General features: G+C 50.2%; 1 protein-coding gene across 1 annotated transcript in view; it reads right to left on the minus strand.

Moving 5' to 3' along the window:
• Positions 1-7,981: 7,981 nt before the first annotated feature.
• BPIFB4 (BPI fold containing family B member 4) overlaps positions 7,982-17,251 on the minus strand; it is a 28,695-nt gene continuing 19,425 nt past the window's right edge. The window contains exons 14-17 of the mRNA XM_032353740.1: positions 15,254-15,296; positions 13,476-13,539; positions 11,434-11,510; positions 7,982-8,331 (exon numbers count right to left, since the gene is read on the minus strand). Coding sequence (XP_032209631.1) covers positions 8,308-8,331; positions 11,434-11,510; positions 13,476-13,539; positions 15,254-15,296 — 208 coding nt within the window. The 3' untranslated portion in view covers positions 7,982-8,307. The remainder of the gene's footprint in view (positions 8,332-11,433; positions 11,511-13,475; positions 13,540-15,253; positions 15,297-17,251) is intronic.

Below are 17,251 nucleotides of genomic sequence, written 5' to 3' on the forward strand. Positions count from 1 at the left end.
AAGTCAAACCTGGGCCATGTTCTAGTTCCTCTGCTCATTTGCTCTGTGAACTTGGGCAAGTCACTTAACCTCTCTGAGTATCACATTATCATCTGTGAAGGGAAGATAATACCCTTCCTCTCCGAGGATGGCTCCAAGGATTTTTGCGAGATAGTGGGTAGGAAATGCCTGCCCCTGCTCCTGGAACTTGCTAGGCATTTAATAAATGGTGGCTCCTTTCCATTCCATCCTTCTCTCTTTGTTAAACTTGACCTGCCTTACTGGGTGTAAACTTACAGTATCATTTCTCCTCCCATGCTTTGACCAACCCAAAGACCAATCCAATAACACCAAAAGGAACAATGTGGGGCTCTGGGGGCTGCCTTCTCCAAGATTCCCCAATGGCTTTGAGAAGACCAGGACCAGAAGTGTGGGGATAGACAGGGCAGAAGGGGTCTTGGGAGTTTGAATTCAAAGAAGAAGCTCTCGGGGCACCTGGATGGCTCAGTCGGTTAAGTGGCTGACTTTGGCTCAAGTCATGATCCCAGGGTCCTGGGATCCAGCCCCACCTCAGGCTCCTTGCTCAGCAGAGAGCCTGATTCTCCCTCTCCCTCTGACTGTCCATCTGCCTACTTGTGCTCTATTTCTCTATCAAATAAATAAATCGAATCTTAAAAAAAAAAAAAAAAAAAAAAAGGAAGAGGCTCTCTCAGCGGGGATGGTGCCGGCACAGGGAAGGGTCACACTCATACACCTGCAGGGGGAGTATGGGAGCCACGGGCCACGGGCCAGGGAGTGTGGCTCACCACACGGTTTGCTACTTTTCAGATGATGCCATCATCTTGTGAGCAGCCCTTCCAGGGGACCCAACATGGGTGTCCCACCAAATGGACCGCGGGACAACAGAGATGACCACCACCTCCAGGCAAAGCCAACACACAGAAACGCACGCACGAGGTCTCTCTCTCAATCTCCCGTCCCCGGTCCCTTTGAGCCTTTTTGTTGCTGTGCCAACTGCTTGTCACCCCTCATAAGACCACCACCACCACTGCTACCCCAAGTGTCTCTCATCCTCACAGCCACGCACCAATACTGGAAGCTCTGGGAAGCCGTGGATCCAGCCGATTGCTTCTTGTCCTTAAGGCACTCCTGCAATCATCCAGGCCCCCTTCTCCCAGATCATAATAAATCAGCAAAACTCATGTATGTTTGTGGCACTCAGCATTCTCTGCAGTCACTCACTTAACCCTTACCATGCCATGGAGAGGTTAAGGCGCCTGCCTGGGTCCTGCAGTGGGGCATGGCAGCATTAGACCAGGCAGCCTTGCTCTAGGCCACACTGCACCCCACCCCCCCCGTTGTGATAAACACCTCTCAGTGTCCAAGACAAGAAATGAGAACGTGCCCAATAGAACATCTTCATTTGTCCGGGAGTTTTGCTTGTCAGGTTTCAAAGTCTCTAACGAAGACCAGGAACCTCCCTGAGGTGCCTCTCAGTGTCCTAAATGAGTTTAGAGAGGTGGATGGGCTGTCACCACAGAGCAGGCCACAGGCTCTGCTCTGAGGAGCTCTGCTGACGGGATCAGAGCACCTCCTCCCTCTGTCCAGCTGGCTGAGGCCAAGTGCAATGGCCGATAGCAGCTCCCATCTTCCCCCAGATCCAGGTACATTGAGTCGGTTCTGGGGCCTGGACATCTCAAAATCTGAGGATGCTGGCTTTAGGCAAAAGGCAGCAGTCTTGTAACTAACACCTGAGTTCCTGGCACCATATTTAATGGGGAATAAAGTCCATAAATCTCCCTCGTTGGCTTCTGTCTCCCAGGGTTCTGTAAATTCATCTGATTGTGATAAAATCCAAATATCATCTTGCTTCGGGGTGTCCAACATTTCTAATTTTGGCAGATCATACAGAAATCATTTCAATTAACAAAAGGTCCTTATAACTCAGAATAATTCTTCCCATTATACACCTGATCAGTGACCTAGAACCAATGCTGACACCATTTTCCCCTAAGTCAAGACTCGTGATGGGGTGGCAGGAGGTGGCTGGCTGATGGGGGAGGCTGGCCATGTTGGGGAGTGACAAGCTATAGGTTAAATGAACATCTTCTCTACACCTGACTCAGAACCTGGTATCCATTTGATGTTTGTTTACTAGCATGATCTTCCGCTCCTTCTGCAAATAATAGTCCCAGCTTACACCTGTTGTCCAAGGTAAGTATTACTGTGCCCCTTTCCACTCACAAAACTGTCCCAGTTTGAGGGGTGCTTAGATGGCTGTGTTGCTTAAGCATCGGACTTTAGCTCAGGTCATGATCCCAGAGTCCTGGGATCGAGCCCCGCATCAGGCTCGGTGCTCCGTGCTCGGTGGAGTGTGCCTCTCCCTGTCCCTTTGCCCCTCCCCACACTCGTGCACATGTTAGCTCTCTCTCTCTCAAATAAACAAATAAAATCTTGAAAAAAAAAAAAAACTGCCCCAGGGGTGCCTGGGTGGCTCAGTGGGTTAAAGCCTCTGCCTTCGGCTCAGGTCATGATCCCAGGGTCCTGGGATTGAGCCCCACTTTGGGCTCTCTGCTTCGCAGGGAGCCTGCTTCCTCCCCTCTCTCTCTCTGTCTGCCTCTCTGCCTACTTGTGATCTCTCTCTGTCAAATAAATAAAATCTTAAAAAAAAAAAAAAACTTCCCCAGTTTGGATAATAGATTAGATGCTATACGAATGTAGACCTCACGATGATATCATGTGTCTGTTTGGGAGGGGTCTTCCTTGACAGCAGGGCACCCACTTCAGAATGTCACTGGCCTAGGAAGAACCCCAGCGCTGCCAGGGCAGTGGGAACTTAGCTTCTCAGAGCCTCAGTTGCCTCATCTGTGTAATGGGAAAGATGAGTGACCATGCTTGCATGAAGGTAGTTGTGAGTACTCAGCACAGTACCCGGCACACAGTAAGTGCTCAGTAAGCGGCTGTTATTATGGTGATGGCCTTGGTAATGGTGGTGGTTGCCATTTGTTGAATCAAAGGACTGACTTTCTCTCAGATTGTCAGAGAAAGGCCCAGCCTGCACAGTGCAGACTAGATGGGCTCAGCCTTGGCACCAAAGAGTGGTCTAGTGCCCTTGGGGACCTACTGGCCCTTTCACAGTGTGTCTAGGTCAGAACCGTCTGCTTACATGGGGAGTGCCCCTCCCAGGGATTGGTGATCAGGTCTTGGCACTCCAACCCCAGATGGGACCCAGACTATAGTGGAGACTGGCAGGACTTGCAAAGGCATCAGGCAAATACCAGTGTAGATGGTCTGGGACAAACAGGCTCTACCGAAGGTTGCTGGCAGGACCCAACCTTCTCTTGGGATGCATGACAGATGCCCAAAAAACGAGCAAGTGGAACGGAAGGCCTCAGGTTCAACGCTGAAGCTTGCAGCCATCCCTGGGCCCCCACTTAACACATGTGGCAGAAGAAGGGCCCAGGTAACCAGCAGAAGCATGATAAATAATGAATTGTTGGTTTTTTTCAGCCATTAAGTTTGGGAGTGGTCTCTGATGCCGTAATAAATAATGGAAACAGAGTCTTTCCTAGGAATCACCAGCCTCAGAGGCAATTTTATTAAACACACCAGCACCCTGGGCCGTTCCTACTACTTGAGTCTGGGGGATGCCCTCCCCTTTCTGAGCCTCGATTGACTCAACAGAAAAGTGGGAAGACGGACTAGAACAGGACTCTTCCCAGTAGAGGACCTATAGCTGAGACCGTGCATGTGGGATCAAAGGTCAAGGTGCTGAAGGGGGAAGGGAATGGAGTGGACTTCAGAGGCAGTACGGTCACTCACAGGTTTCCACAACATTGTGACAAAATAGCCCTTTCGATGAACTGGAAGGGCCTTTGTGATGCTTTGACTAAATGAGTCTCACAGAAGTGACACTATGTGACTTCCGGAACGAGATCATAAAACACTATGCAGCTTCCGTGTTGTGTGCCCTTGGGATGCTCACTTTTTGAACCCCGCAAGCACACAGACTGGTGTAGGTGTTCTGGCTGACAGCCACCGTCCACCACCAGATGGGTGAGTGAAGGAGCCTCTAAATGAGTCTAGCCCCCAGCCCTCAAGTACCCGCCTTCCCCCTGGCTCTTCTTCCCAGCCTGTGGTCCCAGACAGCCTGGAACAGAGATAAGCTGTCATGGGCCACAGACCCTGGGAGGAAATGAAAATCAGGTTTTATGCCACCAAGTTTTGAGATGGCTAGTTATTCGGGAGTAGTAGCAGAAACTACTAAAGGAGTTGGAGGCAGGGGGAGCTTCCAGAGTGTGCTATTGGCCTGCTACAGCTGAGGGAGAACATCAGTGAAGTCATAGGAGAAGGCTCCGGGCATGTCCCGCTGTGAATTTGTTCAAGGGCCCCTCCCTCCCGCCTTCACATGCACAGGGTCGGCATTCCTGCCGTTCTGAGGGCCATCCTTGGTTTACCAGTGAAACCTCAGTATCATTCAAAGCTTGTGGACATGACTAGTAAAGGCTCATCTCACTTTTAAATCGAAAACAACAGGACAGGTGCCTGGGTGGCTCAGTGGGTTAAGCTGCTGCCTTCGGCTCAGGTCATGATCCCGAGGTCCTGGGATCAAGCCCCACATCGGGCTCTCTGCTCAGCGGGGAGCCTGCTTCTCTCTCTCTCTCTGCCTGCCTCTCTGCCTACTTGTGATCTCTGTCTGTCAAATAAATAAATAAAATCTTAAGAGGAAAAAAAAAGAAAGAAAGAAAACAACAGGACAGAGGGGCTTGGCTGCCTCAGTTAATGGGGCATGTGGCCCTCGATCTTGGGGTTGTGAGTTCGAGCCTTCTGTTGGGTATAGAGATGTCTTCAAAATAAAATCTTAAAAAATATAACTAAACAATGGCTCATTTGGCTTTGTCATTGTCAATTCAGGGTGCAGTGGTGATTTGATGGACGTCGTTGTGAGCTGAAGGAAGAGAGGGCAAAGTGGCTGAGGCAGAGCAGTCCTCTCAGATGTCAGACGTCGAAGATCCTCTCTTGTCAGCTGCACTAACCCACCATGTCTCACTCCTCCGTCCGTACCTGTCACCGCCCCCGAAGTCTGAAGCATTCTGGGTCATGCATTATCACTGGGCCTCTCAACCCCATGCTGCTCGGCTCCAGTTCTGATCCGATCCAACCTCGTCTGTTCCTCTCTCCCCACTCTTCCAAATCTTTCCATTTTCCTACTTTCAAGAATGCCTGAGCCCGTCCTTTGAATGTTGAGAAACTCTAGTCAATGGAAAGTGAAACAAATTCTTTATAATCCAAAAGTTTCCCCCAAAGTTTTAAAGTCCCCTAGAAAATTAAATAGCAGCAGAAATGAGACACGTTGGAGCAGGTGGGCGTGTTTTAATGTCTGAAGAAGGAGTGTGAGGGACTACGGAGGGCTTCACTGCCCCTCCTACAGCGGAGGACCAGGGAGGGCCAAGATGGCGCTGGAGAAGGCCGTGGGGGGCAGAGCCAGCAGGGCCTTGTGGGCAGTGATGGGGGATCTGGATTTTGCTCTGGATGCCATGAAAAGCCCATGGAAAGGCTTGAAGCAGGGAAGGGCAGTGATTGTATGCCTGCAGTTTAAAAACCCCTCTGGAGGGGCGCCTGGGTGGCTGAGCGGGTTAAAGCCTCTGCCTTTGGCTCAGGTCATGATCTCTGGGTCCTGGGATCAAGCCCTGCATCGGGCTCTCTGCTCAGCACTAGAGTCTGCTTCTCCCTCTCTGTCCGTCCCTCCTTTCCCCACACTGCTGCTCCCTCTGTCTCACACAGATAAATAAATAAAACCTAAAAAAAAAAAAAAAATCACTGGGAGGAAAAACCATCTTGATTATGTAAAAGGGACTCCAGTATTTCTGTGCCCTCTCAGGGACAGAAGCTGAAACTGCTTTAAATGGGCCCTTTGGCTGTAAACAGAGGCAGAGGTGTTGGGGAGAGCAGCCTCTGCCTTGCTCTGGGAGCGGTTCTTGGGGCGCTGTCTTGCATGTCAACCACCCTTCCTGGTCCTCAGCTGAGCTCTGGCCAGAAGCAAGGGGTCCCCACGGCCTACACTTTAGAAACTAGCACAAGTCACAGCAAGTACAGACTGAGCGCTTACCGTGTGCCAGCCTCAGGGCTGAGAGGCTCCGAAAAACAAATCTCATTTAAATATCTTCACACTTGGAGTGTAATAATAATTATTAGGATCCATTTTACAGATGGGAGAACTAAAGCTCAGAAGGCCGAAGGCCTCACCAAGTCAACCAAGTGGCAGAGACAGAAGTTGAGCCCTTCCTCCTGACTCCAAGATTCTCATTCTTTAATGACCCCCGAGGCCAGAGTTGAGATTGGTGATGCTCAGAGCTGTCCCACTGGCCGGGAAGTCTCTCTGGAGAATGCAGTTTGATTTTTTTTTTTTTTAAGATTTTATTTATTTATTTGACAGACAGAGATCACAAGTAGGCAGAGAGGAAGGTAGAGAGAGAGAGGAAGAAGCATGCTGCCTGCTGAGCAGAGAGTCTGATGCGGGGCTCAATCCCAGGACCCTGAGATCATGACCCGAGCCACCCAGGCGCCCCTGGTGGCTTTTTATCTGAAGCCACTGGCTCTTCCCCTCTCTGTCCGGCAGACAGTTTTCCCAGGAGGCTCTGGGTGGGGGTGAGGGGAACAGATGCTCTGAGAGGACAATATAGGGTCAGGGCCGAGGTTTCCTTGAACCTGAAGTCACTGGGCTTTATTTCTAGAAACCAAGGGCACGCTTGCAAAGAACCAGTTTGTGAGGCTCCTTGCTCATTTTCTGGGCTGCTGCTGCATTGTGCTCCCCAGTTTGGACCTGAAGGCCTGAGGCCTTACTATTCTGCAGAATCTTGATGCCGCCGGAGTTCCACTCAGCCCCTGGCCCTGCTTCATCTCCAGCCTCCTCTCCCCAGGAGAACACAGGAGAGTGTGGAAAGCATTTCTTGTGTTCACCAGTATATCTGGTTTTCCTACCTTCCTCCTTAGAGGAAAGGATCACATGTCCTTATCCCTGGAGGTCAGGCAGGGTCACATGACCTGTGGTGGCTTCTGAAATCCAAGCAAAGCGATGTGCTTCTCTTTCTAGTAGCTGCACCAAAGTGGTGCTGGTGTGGGACTCCCTGCGCTTTCTCTCTGCTGAGGACTCGGAGCCCTGGGGCCAGATTCAGCCCAGGGCTTCTCCCTGCAAGGTTTGATCAGAGGCTATGTGGTGGGTGGTTAAGGCACGGGCTCTGGAGCGAAATCCTCAGGCCCTAATCCCAGCTCTGCCACTTTGCAGCTGTGTGATCTCAGGAGAGTCCCTTCATGTCTCGGTGTCTCGGTTCCCCCATCTGCAAAATAGGGGCCAACCTGGTACCTACCTTATGGTGCTTTCATGATGTTAAAGGAGATTAAATCCCAAAGCCTGAGTGCAGGGCTCAGCAGACAGAAAGCCCTCGATGAACATGTGCTCTCAGAAAGATGGGACAGAAGGGTAGTTTTTGTTTGTCCCTTTCACGGCTCCTCTGGAACCTGGGATACACCCATCCACCCCTTCTGGACCTGGGCAAGTCGTGTTGGGAACCCAGAAGAGGTGGGGATGGGGAGAGGGCGGCTAGAAGCTGAGAAAAGAGAGGAGACCCTTGTCATCATGGCACCCAGGAGCCGGGCTATAAGGAAATCCCTCTGATAGTGTGAAGCCTGATGGCTCTGACCTTGTTGCTTCCGAGTCTGGATCCCCTTCACGGGATGAGGAGTGGTGGGGGAAACTGAGGCAAGAGGAATCAGCCAAATGGAGCCCAGAACCAAGGCAGTGAGAACTGAGTAAAATCCCCTCCTGTCCGTCTGTAGGGTCCTCAGTGGTGTCTGACATACTTCGTTCATGAGCTGAACCATCCTCCATCAGCTTGTAGGTGACAGAGGCAACGGCCAGGTGCCCCTGGCGCAGCCACGGAGGGAAGAACCACCCAGACCTTGAGGGAGGGTCCTTCGTGGAGACTCACCCCAACTGCAGGGAAACTGGAATCTTTTATTGAAAGTTTAAAGTGCGCAGTGTGGAGTCTGGCATGGGGTCTGAGAGGCCTCAGACCCCCGGGTGACCTGCTTCCCTCTTCGGGGATGGACCGTAGGACTGATCGTGGATGGGACTTTTGCCAAACGAGTCTCTGGCTGGTTCCTTTCTCGGGGTGTGGGGGGAGGCAGGTGGGAAGAGGTATGGGAAGCTGGGGGGAACCTGTGGTAGGGGGCTTAAGGGACTTGGGGCTGGAGACTGTGTTAGCAGAGCCCTTCCAGGGCAAGCTCTGGCTTCTTCTGGGGCTGCAGCAGCGTCCCTGCCCCTGTCTTTCAGGCACTCAGCACCAGAATGTCCTTGGAGGGCAGAACAGAGAACCCAGTTAGTGGAGGTGATGGCTTCTGCTTACAGCTGCAGCAGTCACCTGCCTGTGGACCAGGCAAGGCACATTTCCAAGAAGGAGCAAGTGCGAACAGTGGGGGGTTACTGGGATTAAAGGGGCCCGAGGAGCACCCTGGCCATGTCATTAGCCTGCCCTGTGCAGGGGACCTTGGGCAAGATACTTCCCTTCCTGCCCCTCATCTCCTACTTCCCCCAAATAAGGGAAGCAAGCTTGAGCCTCTGTCCACATTCTTCCAAAATCCAGTTTTCCTAACTCATATATACAACAAAGTAAATAATAAATTTAACCCATAGAACAAAGAATGTACTCATAATTTGGTACTGATATAAATAATTGGGTAAATAAATTAATGGAGGAGAAGGGACGGCTCTTCCTTGTAGCAAAATTTCAACTAATAAATGCAGAAGGAATGATCGAAATGGAAAGTCTCCATGAGAGAAACACCACAGCAATAACTCCTGCAGACAAGGGCCATTAAGGAATGCCAAAATGAGTGGGAGAAGGTGTGATGAGAACTAGGATATGTGGGTGGTTGTCTCCAAGTATCTCCTCGTGAGATATTTATTAGTTACAATGGGAAAAATAGTAACTTAGCCAACAGTAAGGAAACTGGCAGGGACCACCTTAACCACATGATCAAAGTCAGTATCCCCAGGAACAAGACATTGACACTGCAAGCCCCCCAGACAGTGCACCGAGAAGGACACAGCATCACGCCAGTGGCCTTCTTCTTGCCAAAAATATGTAACCTCAATCTCATTGTGAGAAAACATCGGTCAAATCCAAGTTGGAGGACATCTCACACAATGGGCCAGACTCATCAGAAATGTCCAAGGCATGAAACACAAGGAGAATTTAGGAACTGTCCCATGTTAGAGGGCAATGTCCCAGATTTGGATTGACAATCAAGTGCCAAGTGGGATCCTGGATCCTGAACCAGACCAAGGACGGTGGTGGGAAAACCATTGAGGAAGGTCTGTAGGTGAGTTCACAGTTTTCTATCAACGTGAACTTCCTGGTTTTGATCATTATATTGTGGTTATAGGTGATGTTAGCATTAGGGAAAACTGAGTGAAAAGTATTCTCAAACTCTATGTGGTATTTTTGCAACTCTTCTGCAAGTCTAAAATTGTTTTAAAATGAGAAGTTCAAGGTCTAGACCCATACAATTACAGCAGTAATAACGAGAGAAGAGGAGGAGTGGGGGAGGGAGAAGAAGGAGGAGAAGGCGCCTGGGTATCTCAGATGGTTGAGCACCTGACTTGGTTTCAGCTCAGGTCATGATCTCAGGGTCATGAGATGAGCCCTGTGTCAGGCTCCATGCTCAGCGAGGAGTCTGCTTGGGACTCTCTCTCCCTCTGTCCCTCCCCCATACCCACATACTCTCTCTAAAATAAAGAAATAAATCTTTAAAAAGAAGAAGAAGGAGGAAAAGAAGAAAGTAGCTACCAATTACAAAGGTTGTACAAGACCAAGTCTGGGCTGGGTCTTTATTTTTTTTTTAAGTTTATTTAGGTAATCTCTACACCTAGTGTGGGGCTCGAACTCACGACCCCGAGATCAAAAGTCACATGCTCCACCCACTGAGCCAGCCAGGTAGCCCAAAGCTGGGTCTCTCTTTATTTATTTATTTTTAAAGATTTTATTTATTTATTTGACAGAGAGAGATCACAAGTAGGCAGAGAGGCAGGCAGAGAGAGAGAGGGGGAAGCAGGCTCCCCACTGAGCAGACAGCCCAACTCAGGGCTCAATCCCAGGACCCTGGGATCCTGACCTGAGCCGAAGGCAGAGGCTTTAACCCACTGAGCCACCCAGGTGCCCCTGGGTCTCTCTTTATATCAGTGGTCCTATACCTTTCAGATCCAACAACCCTGTTTACATTTTATCACAGGTATTTGTGCTTTATTATTATTCTTTATTATTCTGAAATGAAATTCATAATCTATATAATCTACTTATATCCCTTGCAAGACTATAAAGAAGAAATAAAAGGTAATATATGAGATATGCAATAATATGTATTTGATGTGAAATACTCAAGCCTGATTATTTAGGAAAGAAAAAAATCAGCCCCACAAATTAAAAAAAGGCCTTTTGGCTGGGGGGAGGCTGACAATACAACCCCAGTCGAGAACCACCAGCTGGAGTTGTGTCCCTTATTCCAGCACAAAATCCACTTCTCACTAGCTGGGTGACCTTGGGCAAGTGGCCTACCCTTTCTGATATACTGACTATAAGGCATTTTACACATAGAATCTCACTGTATCCTAAAAGCAGCCCTATGGAGGTACTGTGATTAACCCCTTTTACAGAGGAGGGAAACTGAGCCCCAGAGACATTAAATGACTTGCCCGGGGTCACCCAGCTGGATCAGGATTGGAACCCAGGCCCTACTGAGCAAAGTCATGCTTAAAAATAAAACTCCAGAAAAATTGGAATGAACACCAGCAAAATGCTCTAAGTAGTCATTTCTAGGTTGCAAATGTATCTAAGAGGATAAATATGTTTGTTTAATCTTTTCCGTATTTTCCAAGTTTCAGATAATGAGCATATGTGGTTTTTGTCGTGTCAAAAGATGACCTCCTATAACTGAATTTCAAGGCACCTACCATGATTATAATTGGCAATAATTTCAGGAATATCTGTCCAAAAGCCCATCTTCCCACTCGCTGGGCGAGCTGTGCATGGGTCAGGACTGTCCGTTTTAGTCACTGCTGTATTCCCACCCCCTCGCACATTGTGTGGCACTCAGTAGATGCTCAATAAAAATTTTTCCAGTGAACTATATTGCACTTCTACTGTGGGCAAGCCCCTTCCTGCTCTGAGCCTCAGTATTCCCATCTGCAAGATGGGGGCAATGACATCTCTCCTGGGGATGAAATGAGATGGTGGATGGGGAGGGCTTCACTGAGGGGTTCTTCACCTTTGTTTCTTGTTCCCTTAGACCCATCCTTTGAAGGAAGAGGCCTCCGTTGCCCCACCTTTCCCCTCCCTTCTCTTCTTCCTCCCAACTCCTGGCCATGGAGCAGAGGGCAGAACAGAGTTCTCTCCTTACCTCCAAGACGTCGATGTCTGCATTGCTGAAGTCGATGTTGAGGATTTTGGGGAGAGGGACGCCAGAGCCCAGCACAGCTGTGAAAAGAAACACCACCACCCAAATGGTCAGGCATAGTCAGTGTGGCTAAGAGGCATTAGCCTTATAGGAGGGCACCAGGATTTTCAAGGAGACGAGCCGTTTCTTTTCCATCTCTAGGCCTTTGTCTTCGCAGGTGTTCCTGCCCAGAGCACACGCCCTCATCCTTGCCTGCCTGCCTGCTGAGTTCTGAGCCTCCCCCGAGACTCTGCTTGGACGTCAGTCAGCTCTTCTGTGAGGTTTCCCCATCCCAGGCCAAGCAACATTTGGCTCCTACCGCTCCCCTGAACCACCCCCCACCATTACAGAATCACAGGATATGAATTCTCTCTTTTCCCATCTGTCACCTCTACCCAGACTATGAGTTTTTTGCAGGCCAGGACTGTGTCCCTGGCATCACCCAGCTCTAGGCTGGGCACAGAGGAGAGGACAGATGTTTGCTGAATGGAGGCAAGGAAGGATATACACGGAGTCCTGACATGTGACCGTCCTGGGACATACTGTTTGCTTTTAGATTCATGCTGATTCCTGTTCTGGGAAGGAAGGAAAGGAAGGGTGTGGTGGGGGGAGGGGACTAGATGAAGTGAAGTTCAACAGATTTCTGCCTGCAGCAGGACTTTTCAGAGAGCTAAGGACATGGCGAAACCTACCCCAGGGCAGTGTATTCAGAATTTCCCAAACTTGCTTGGCCCTGGAACCCTCTTCTTAAGAGCACCTCTTAGGACCAATTTTTCATGGAACCCACTTTGAGAATCATGGTCCTAATCCAGTCTCTCACTTTTGAGACTGGTAAATTGCATGACAGTGAAATCGAGAGACTTGCTGCCAAGTTCACACCACCTCTTGGTGACCAAGCCTGGGCTAGAGTCTTCACTTCTTGCCTCAAGGGTCAGTCCGGCCCATCCTTGCTCCTGACATCCCTGGCCTTGGAGACCAGGGCCTTCCTGGAACTGACATTCAGCCTCCTCTGGTGAGTTTCCAGGATAAAGGCCTCCCCAGATGAAGCCCCGCAGAGCAGCCCTTCTCCATCCTCCACAAAGGGGAAGAGGGGAGAAGGGAGTTGGGGCCAGGTTGGCGGAGGCCTTAGGGGCGTGGTTTCCAGTTACAACAGGTTCAGCTCTCCCGGCCTCCAGGGGCCCCACAGCTCCAGTAACTTCCTGGTAATATCCCCAAGGCACCACAGAGTGGAGGAATCATGCTCCTTCCTTTTGTTCTATGAAGCAGAAAACCCTATCACTGATCACCTGGCTGCCGAGGGCCCAGATTCTGGGTCCGTCCCGTAAGAACAATTTCAGCTTTATCTGTATTGACTGAACTCTTTACAATAATAACATATTCACATAGTCCCTATAGAAGTAAAATTAAATACACAATTAAAAATCAACCAGGGCCATCATGCTGTGAATATACCTACCAATACTAAATTTGCACCTAACAAGGCTTAAGCAGGTAAATTTCATGTGATGTGTATTTTACCCCAACTAAAAATAAACACACAACAAAGAATCAGGAAATATCTTGGACTTTTTTTTTTTTTTAAATGGAGAAAAAAGAATTTAAAAGTAACTCTAACCAGATACTGAGATGAATTGCCTCTGGGAGGTGAGGTGTTACTTTCTAAACTGTTCCGGACTTTGGAAAACGTAGGCACATATCATTTTCGTAGGTAATCAGAATTTTACATAGATAATGAGAAAAACAAAACAATCAGCCAAATAAGGAAGAAGGAGGAGGAGCAGAAGAAGGAGAAAGAGAGCAGAGCAGAAGCAGCAAATAAGGAAGCTGCTGGCCCCCTGGGGCAACATTTGCATTCAGAGGGTTAAATACTTAAGCTTAGGATGCTGTTCTCAGAAAGACAGTTGAGGCAGAACGGCTATGTGTCAAATATTTCCAGCAAACCAGCAGCTTCTGGGCCCCCGAGCCACACCCCCCTACAGAGGCACGGCCATAGCTCTAGCTCTCACCGTTCATGGCGGGCAGAAACGCCAGGTCAAAGATCTTCTCCACCAGCACCTCCAGGAGGCCAACCTGCAGGGAACAAGGAAAACTCAACCCTTGCAGCAGTTCACTTGGATCCCCAAGGGCTCCTTGAGGCCCCGCCCTGAGGCCCAAGCAGAAGGCACAGGGTTGCTCTGGGAGAATCTGGGAGCTGCCATGACTCCAGAACCACCGAGTTGGACAGCCACAAGGCACATCAGTCGGCCTGGTGTCTGTGCGGTTAGGAGAGGCCCAGAGCAGGGCCAGTGCTGGTCCAAGGCTCATGGTGAGGCAGGGACTGGGGGAGGCCCAAGGCCTGTAGTCTATGGTGATGTCATGCAGGGCCCCAGGGGCTGGGTCACCAACACTCCAGGTTCCCATCCAGCTCAACCTCTGTGGGCCTCTGGGAAGCCTTTCTGACCACTCAGACCCTCAGCTTCCTCAGCTGTAAAATGGGCCAACAAGCCCCACTTTAAGGAGGCAGCCAGGATTACAGGCAGATCAGCTGAAATGCTCTGTCCTGAGACTTTTCATGTGTGTGTGTGCATCTCAATGTCTCTAAGCTTCGGTTTCCACAGCTGAAAACGGGTGTGACGAGCCCTTCCTCTGTAGGCTGAAAAGCCAAATGTAAACTCCTCTATGTAAAGTATGAGCCTTGGCGAGAACTACACGATAGGACCGTGGTAAGCGCACGGGACTCTTATCCCAGTGTGGTGACCTTGGACACGCTGCCCAACTTCTTTCTGCATTTGGCTGCCTTATGTGGAAAATGGGATAATAACTGTACCCAAATCGGAAGTTTGTCGTGAGGGTTAAATGAGAGAAGTTTGTTTGAACAAAGAAAAAAAAAAAAACGGAAAACAAAAGCTTAATTGGGTGCCCCGTGCCCGCATCTGTTGTCCCCAAACTATTCTCTAATTTCACACTGTGGGAGCTGCTTCTTCTGCCTGGAGTCTGGAGATTCCATTTATGGTCCCCACTGTGTCCCAACCAGCTGCCAGGCATGTTGCTGCCCAGGCCCAGGCCCCAGTTCCCCCACTTTTAAAATGATGCTGGTGACACCCAACTCCACGGGTTGGAGCAGCTGGGGTTGCAAACAGGAAGAAGGCAATGCAACAGGTACTTGAGTTTTCTCTGCACAAGTGGAAATCTCACCCCAGCTCATTCTGATAAGCAGGCACCTGCTTAGTCGTCAATTTGTAAAAGAAAAGGGAGGCATGTCTGGAGACTTTGGTGGTGTGGGGAGGACCCAAGAATCAACAAAGAAATGAGGAAACAGGACCAGATCCTGGAATCCGGGCATCTCAGATTAGAAAGGCAGCGCTCCGGAGCTTGGAGGTAAAATGGTGGCTAGAAATAAACCCAGACCTGTTTGCTGAGGCTCAGAGTGGATTGGGTGGCTCGAGATTACATGGGAGTCAGTGGCAAAGCCAACCCCTGCTTCCAGAAAGGCAGGGGTCCCACAGGACAAGGCGGTCCCGTAGGACACCACTTCCCCAGCCCGAAGTGGAGGGATCGGGGCCAAGTGGCCTCCACGGAAGTGGTGGGTTACAATGGGACAGCCTCACTGGCAGAGCTAGAGCTGTGAGTTCATACTCTGCACCTCCCCGGCTTTGTGGGCCTCCATTTCCCCACCTGTAAATAAGGCCCGCCAGAGATGATGCCAATGCTTTCACATTCACCACCTCTCTGGGCCCCGCCAGCCACACGGGGTGGGGGACCATTCCCAGAAGACCTTGACTTGGGACCTGAGCTTAGTACTTACATCAAAGTTGCCTACGTTTGAGGTTCTGAGGTTGAGGTGAGTCCTGCCAAGAAAGCACACAGCCCGTTAGAAGGAGCAATTGCCTGAGAGTCTTAAGAGGCTGTATTTCAATAAACTCTAAGAAGCCCCCCCACCAGCATCCTCACAAAGGTGTCCCGGGATCCCCGGGAGACATAAATAAGAACAGTGTTGAGGTCCAGGGAGTGAGCACCAACTGTATGCCAGACATGGTTCCTGGGCTTTTCTACCATACACGGTAGCCCCCTTCCCCGAGGTCTCCTTGTCCACGGGCTCAGTGGTCTGTGCTCAGCTGTGGTCTGGAGGAGATGATCCCCCTTCTGACTTATTATCGGAAGGTCCTACGTCATTCACCTGCCTTCATCTCATCGCGTGGGCATTTTATCATCTCACATCATCCCAAGAAGAAGGGTGAGTATAGGGTCCCCTGGGTGGCTCAGTCAGTTAAGTGTCTGACTCTTGATTGTGGCTCAGATCGGGCCCCATGCTGGGTGCCGCACTGAGCCTGGAGCCTGCTTGTCCCTCTCCCTCTGCTCCTCCCCCAGTCTGTGCTGTCTCTTTCTCAAACAAATAAATAAATAAAATCTTAAAAAAAAGAAGGGTGAGTATAGTACAGTATTTTGAAAGAGAAGCCATTTACAAAACTTTTACTACAGTATATTATTATAATTGTTTTATTTATGGGTTATTGTTGTTATCCTCCTGCTGTGCCTAATTTATAAATTGTTATCACAAGTATGTGTGCCTAGCACTCACGTGTAGCTGGGACGTGGTACTCCCTGTGCTTTTAGGCAGCCACTGGGGGTCTTGGAGCTTATCTCCCATGGATCAGAAGGGACGGCTGTACGTCCGGCTCAAATCATAGCTGTGACTCCTACTGGCTGTGTGTCCCTGTCCTGTGACACCTATCGGCTGTGTGTCCCCCTCTGCAAAGAGAGGGGCTGCCAGGACTGAATGAACAATCCAGGTAGAGCCCGTGCCTGGTACACGGCGCAGGCCATGCACCCAGGCGTGATTGTCCCCACCTGTCTTGATCCTTTCTGCCAGCCCCTGGGGGAGGAACCTGAGGCTCCAGGGGACCCTGCCGTGTCTACAGAGCTCGGGAGGCAAAGCCCAAAGATGGGGACTCATGCCCCGAGATGTGTTCTTGGCCGCTGCACCATTCTGAGGAGGGGGCCCGAGGCCGGGGTTCGAGGTCTCTCTCTGCACCATAAGGGTCTCTGTCTCGCTGCACTTGAATCTCACCTGCAAAGTGACAGCCCCACCTGAGGGAGGCCAGACCAGACTTGCCTGGGCCAGAGTCACTGGAGCCCTTGCACATTTTCAGCACAGAAACCAGGGCTGACTTCCACTCCCGTTCCTCCTTCCCCCTTGGTCACTCCATCCACAGGACCTGAACTTTTCCCTGACCTTCCAAGTTTGCCTGCCCTGCTCTCACTGCCTGAGGCCCCCCGCTGGCCCCTTCTCCCCATCCAGGCCTCAGGTCAGCCTCACCTCCTTAGAGACACTTGGATGCTTCTGGATTCGTGTCATATTCCGAGAAATTCCCACTAATGGGCTTGATAAGTATTTGTTGTAAGGAGAACAACTTATAATGAACTAGGCACGTGTACACACACACTCCTACTGGCTGGAGACAATTGTACACACACTCTCATCTGTCTTGAAGTAGGAATCATAATAGTACTTACTGCAGTAGGCTGAGGTCAGGGATGAAATGAATTGGGACCCACTTAGGGCTTAACTCAATGCCTGGCCCAGAGAGAGCAACCAACAGGTAGCGGCTGTTCTCATGAGTGCTACGAGGTAGGGACTATTATCCCCATTTTCAGGTGAACAAACTGAATTCCAGAGAGGGAGAGTCACTTGGCCCATGTCACACAGCCAGTCAGTGGTCACATTAGGATTGGAACTCATACTGCTTGGCTCCAAAGTGCGCGCTTGTAACGGAGCGGGGCGGCTCAAGACAGACCTGGGCTG

This window comes from Mustela erminea, chromosome 7 (genome assembly GCF_009829155.1).
Source record: "Mustela erminea isolate mMusErm1 chromosome 7, mMusErm1.Pri, whole genome shotgun sequence".
Lineage (NCBI taxonomy): Eukaryota > Metazoa > Chordata > Mammalia > Carnivora > Mustelidae > Mustela > Mustela erminea.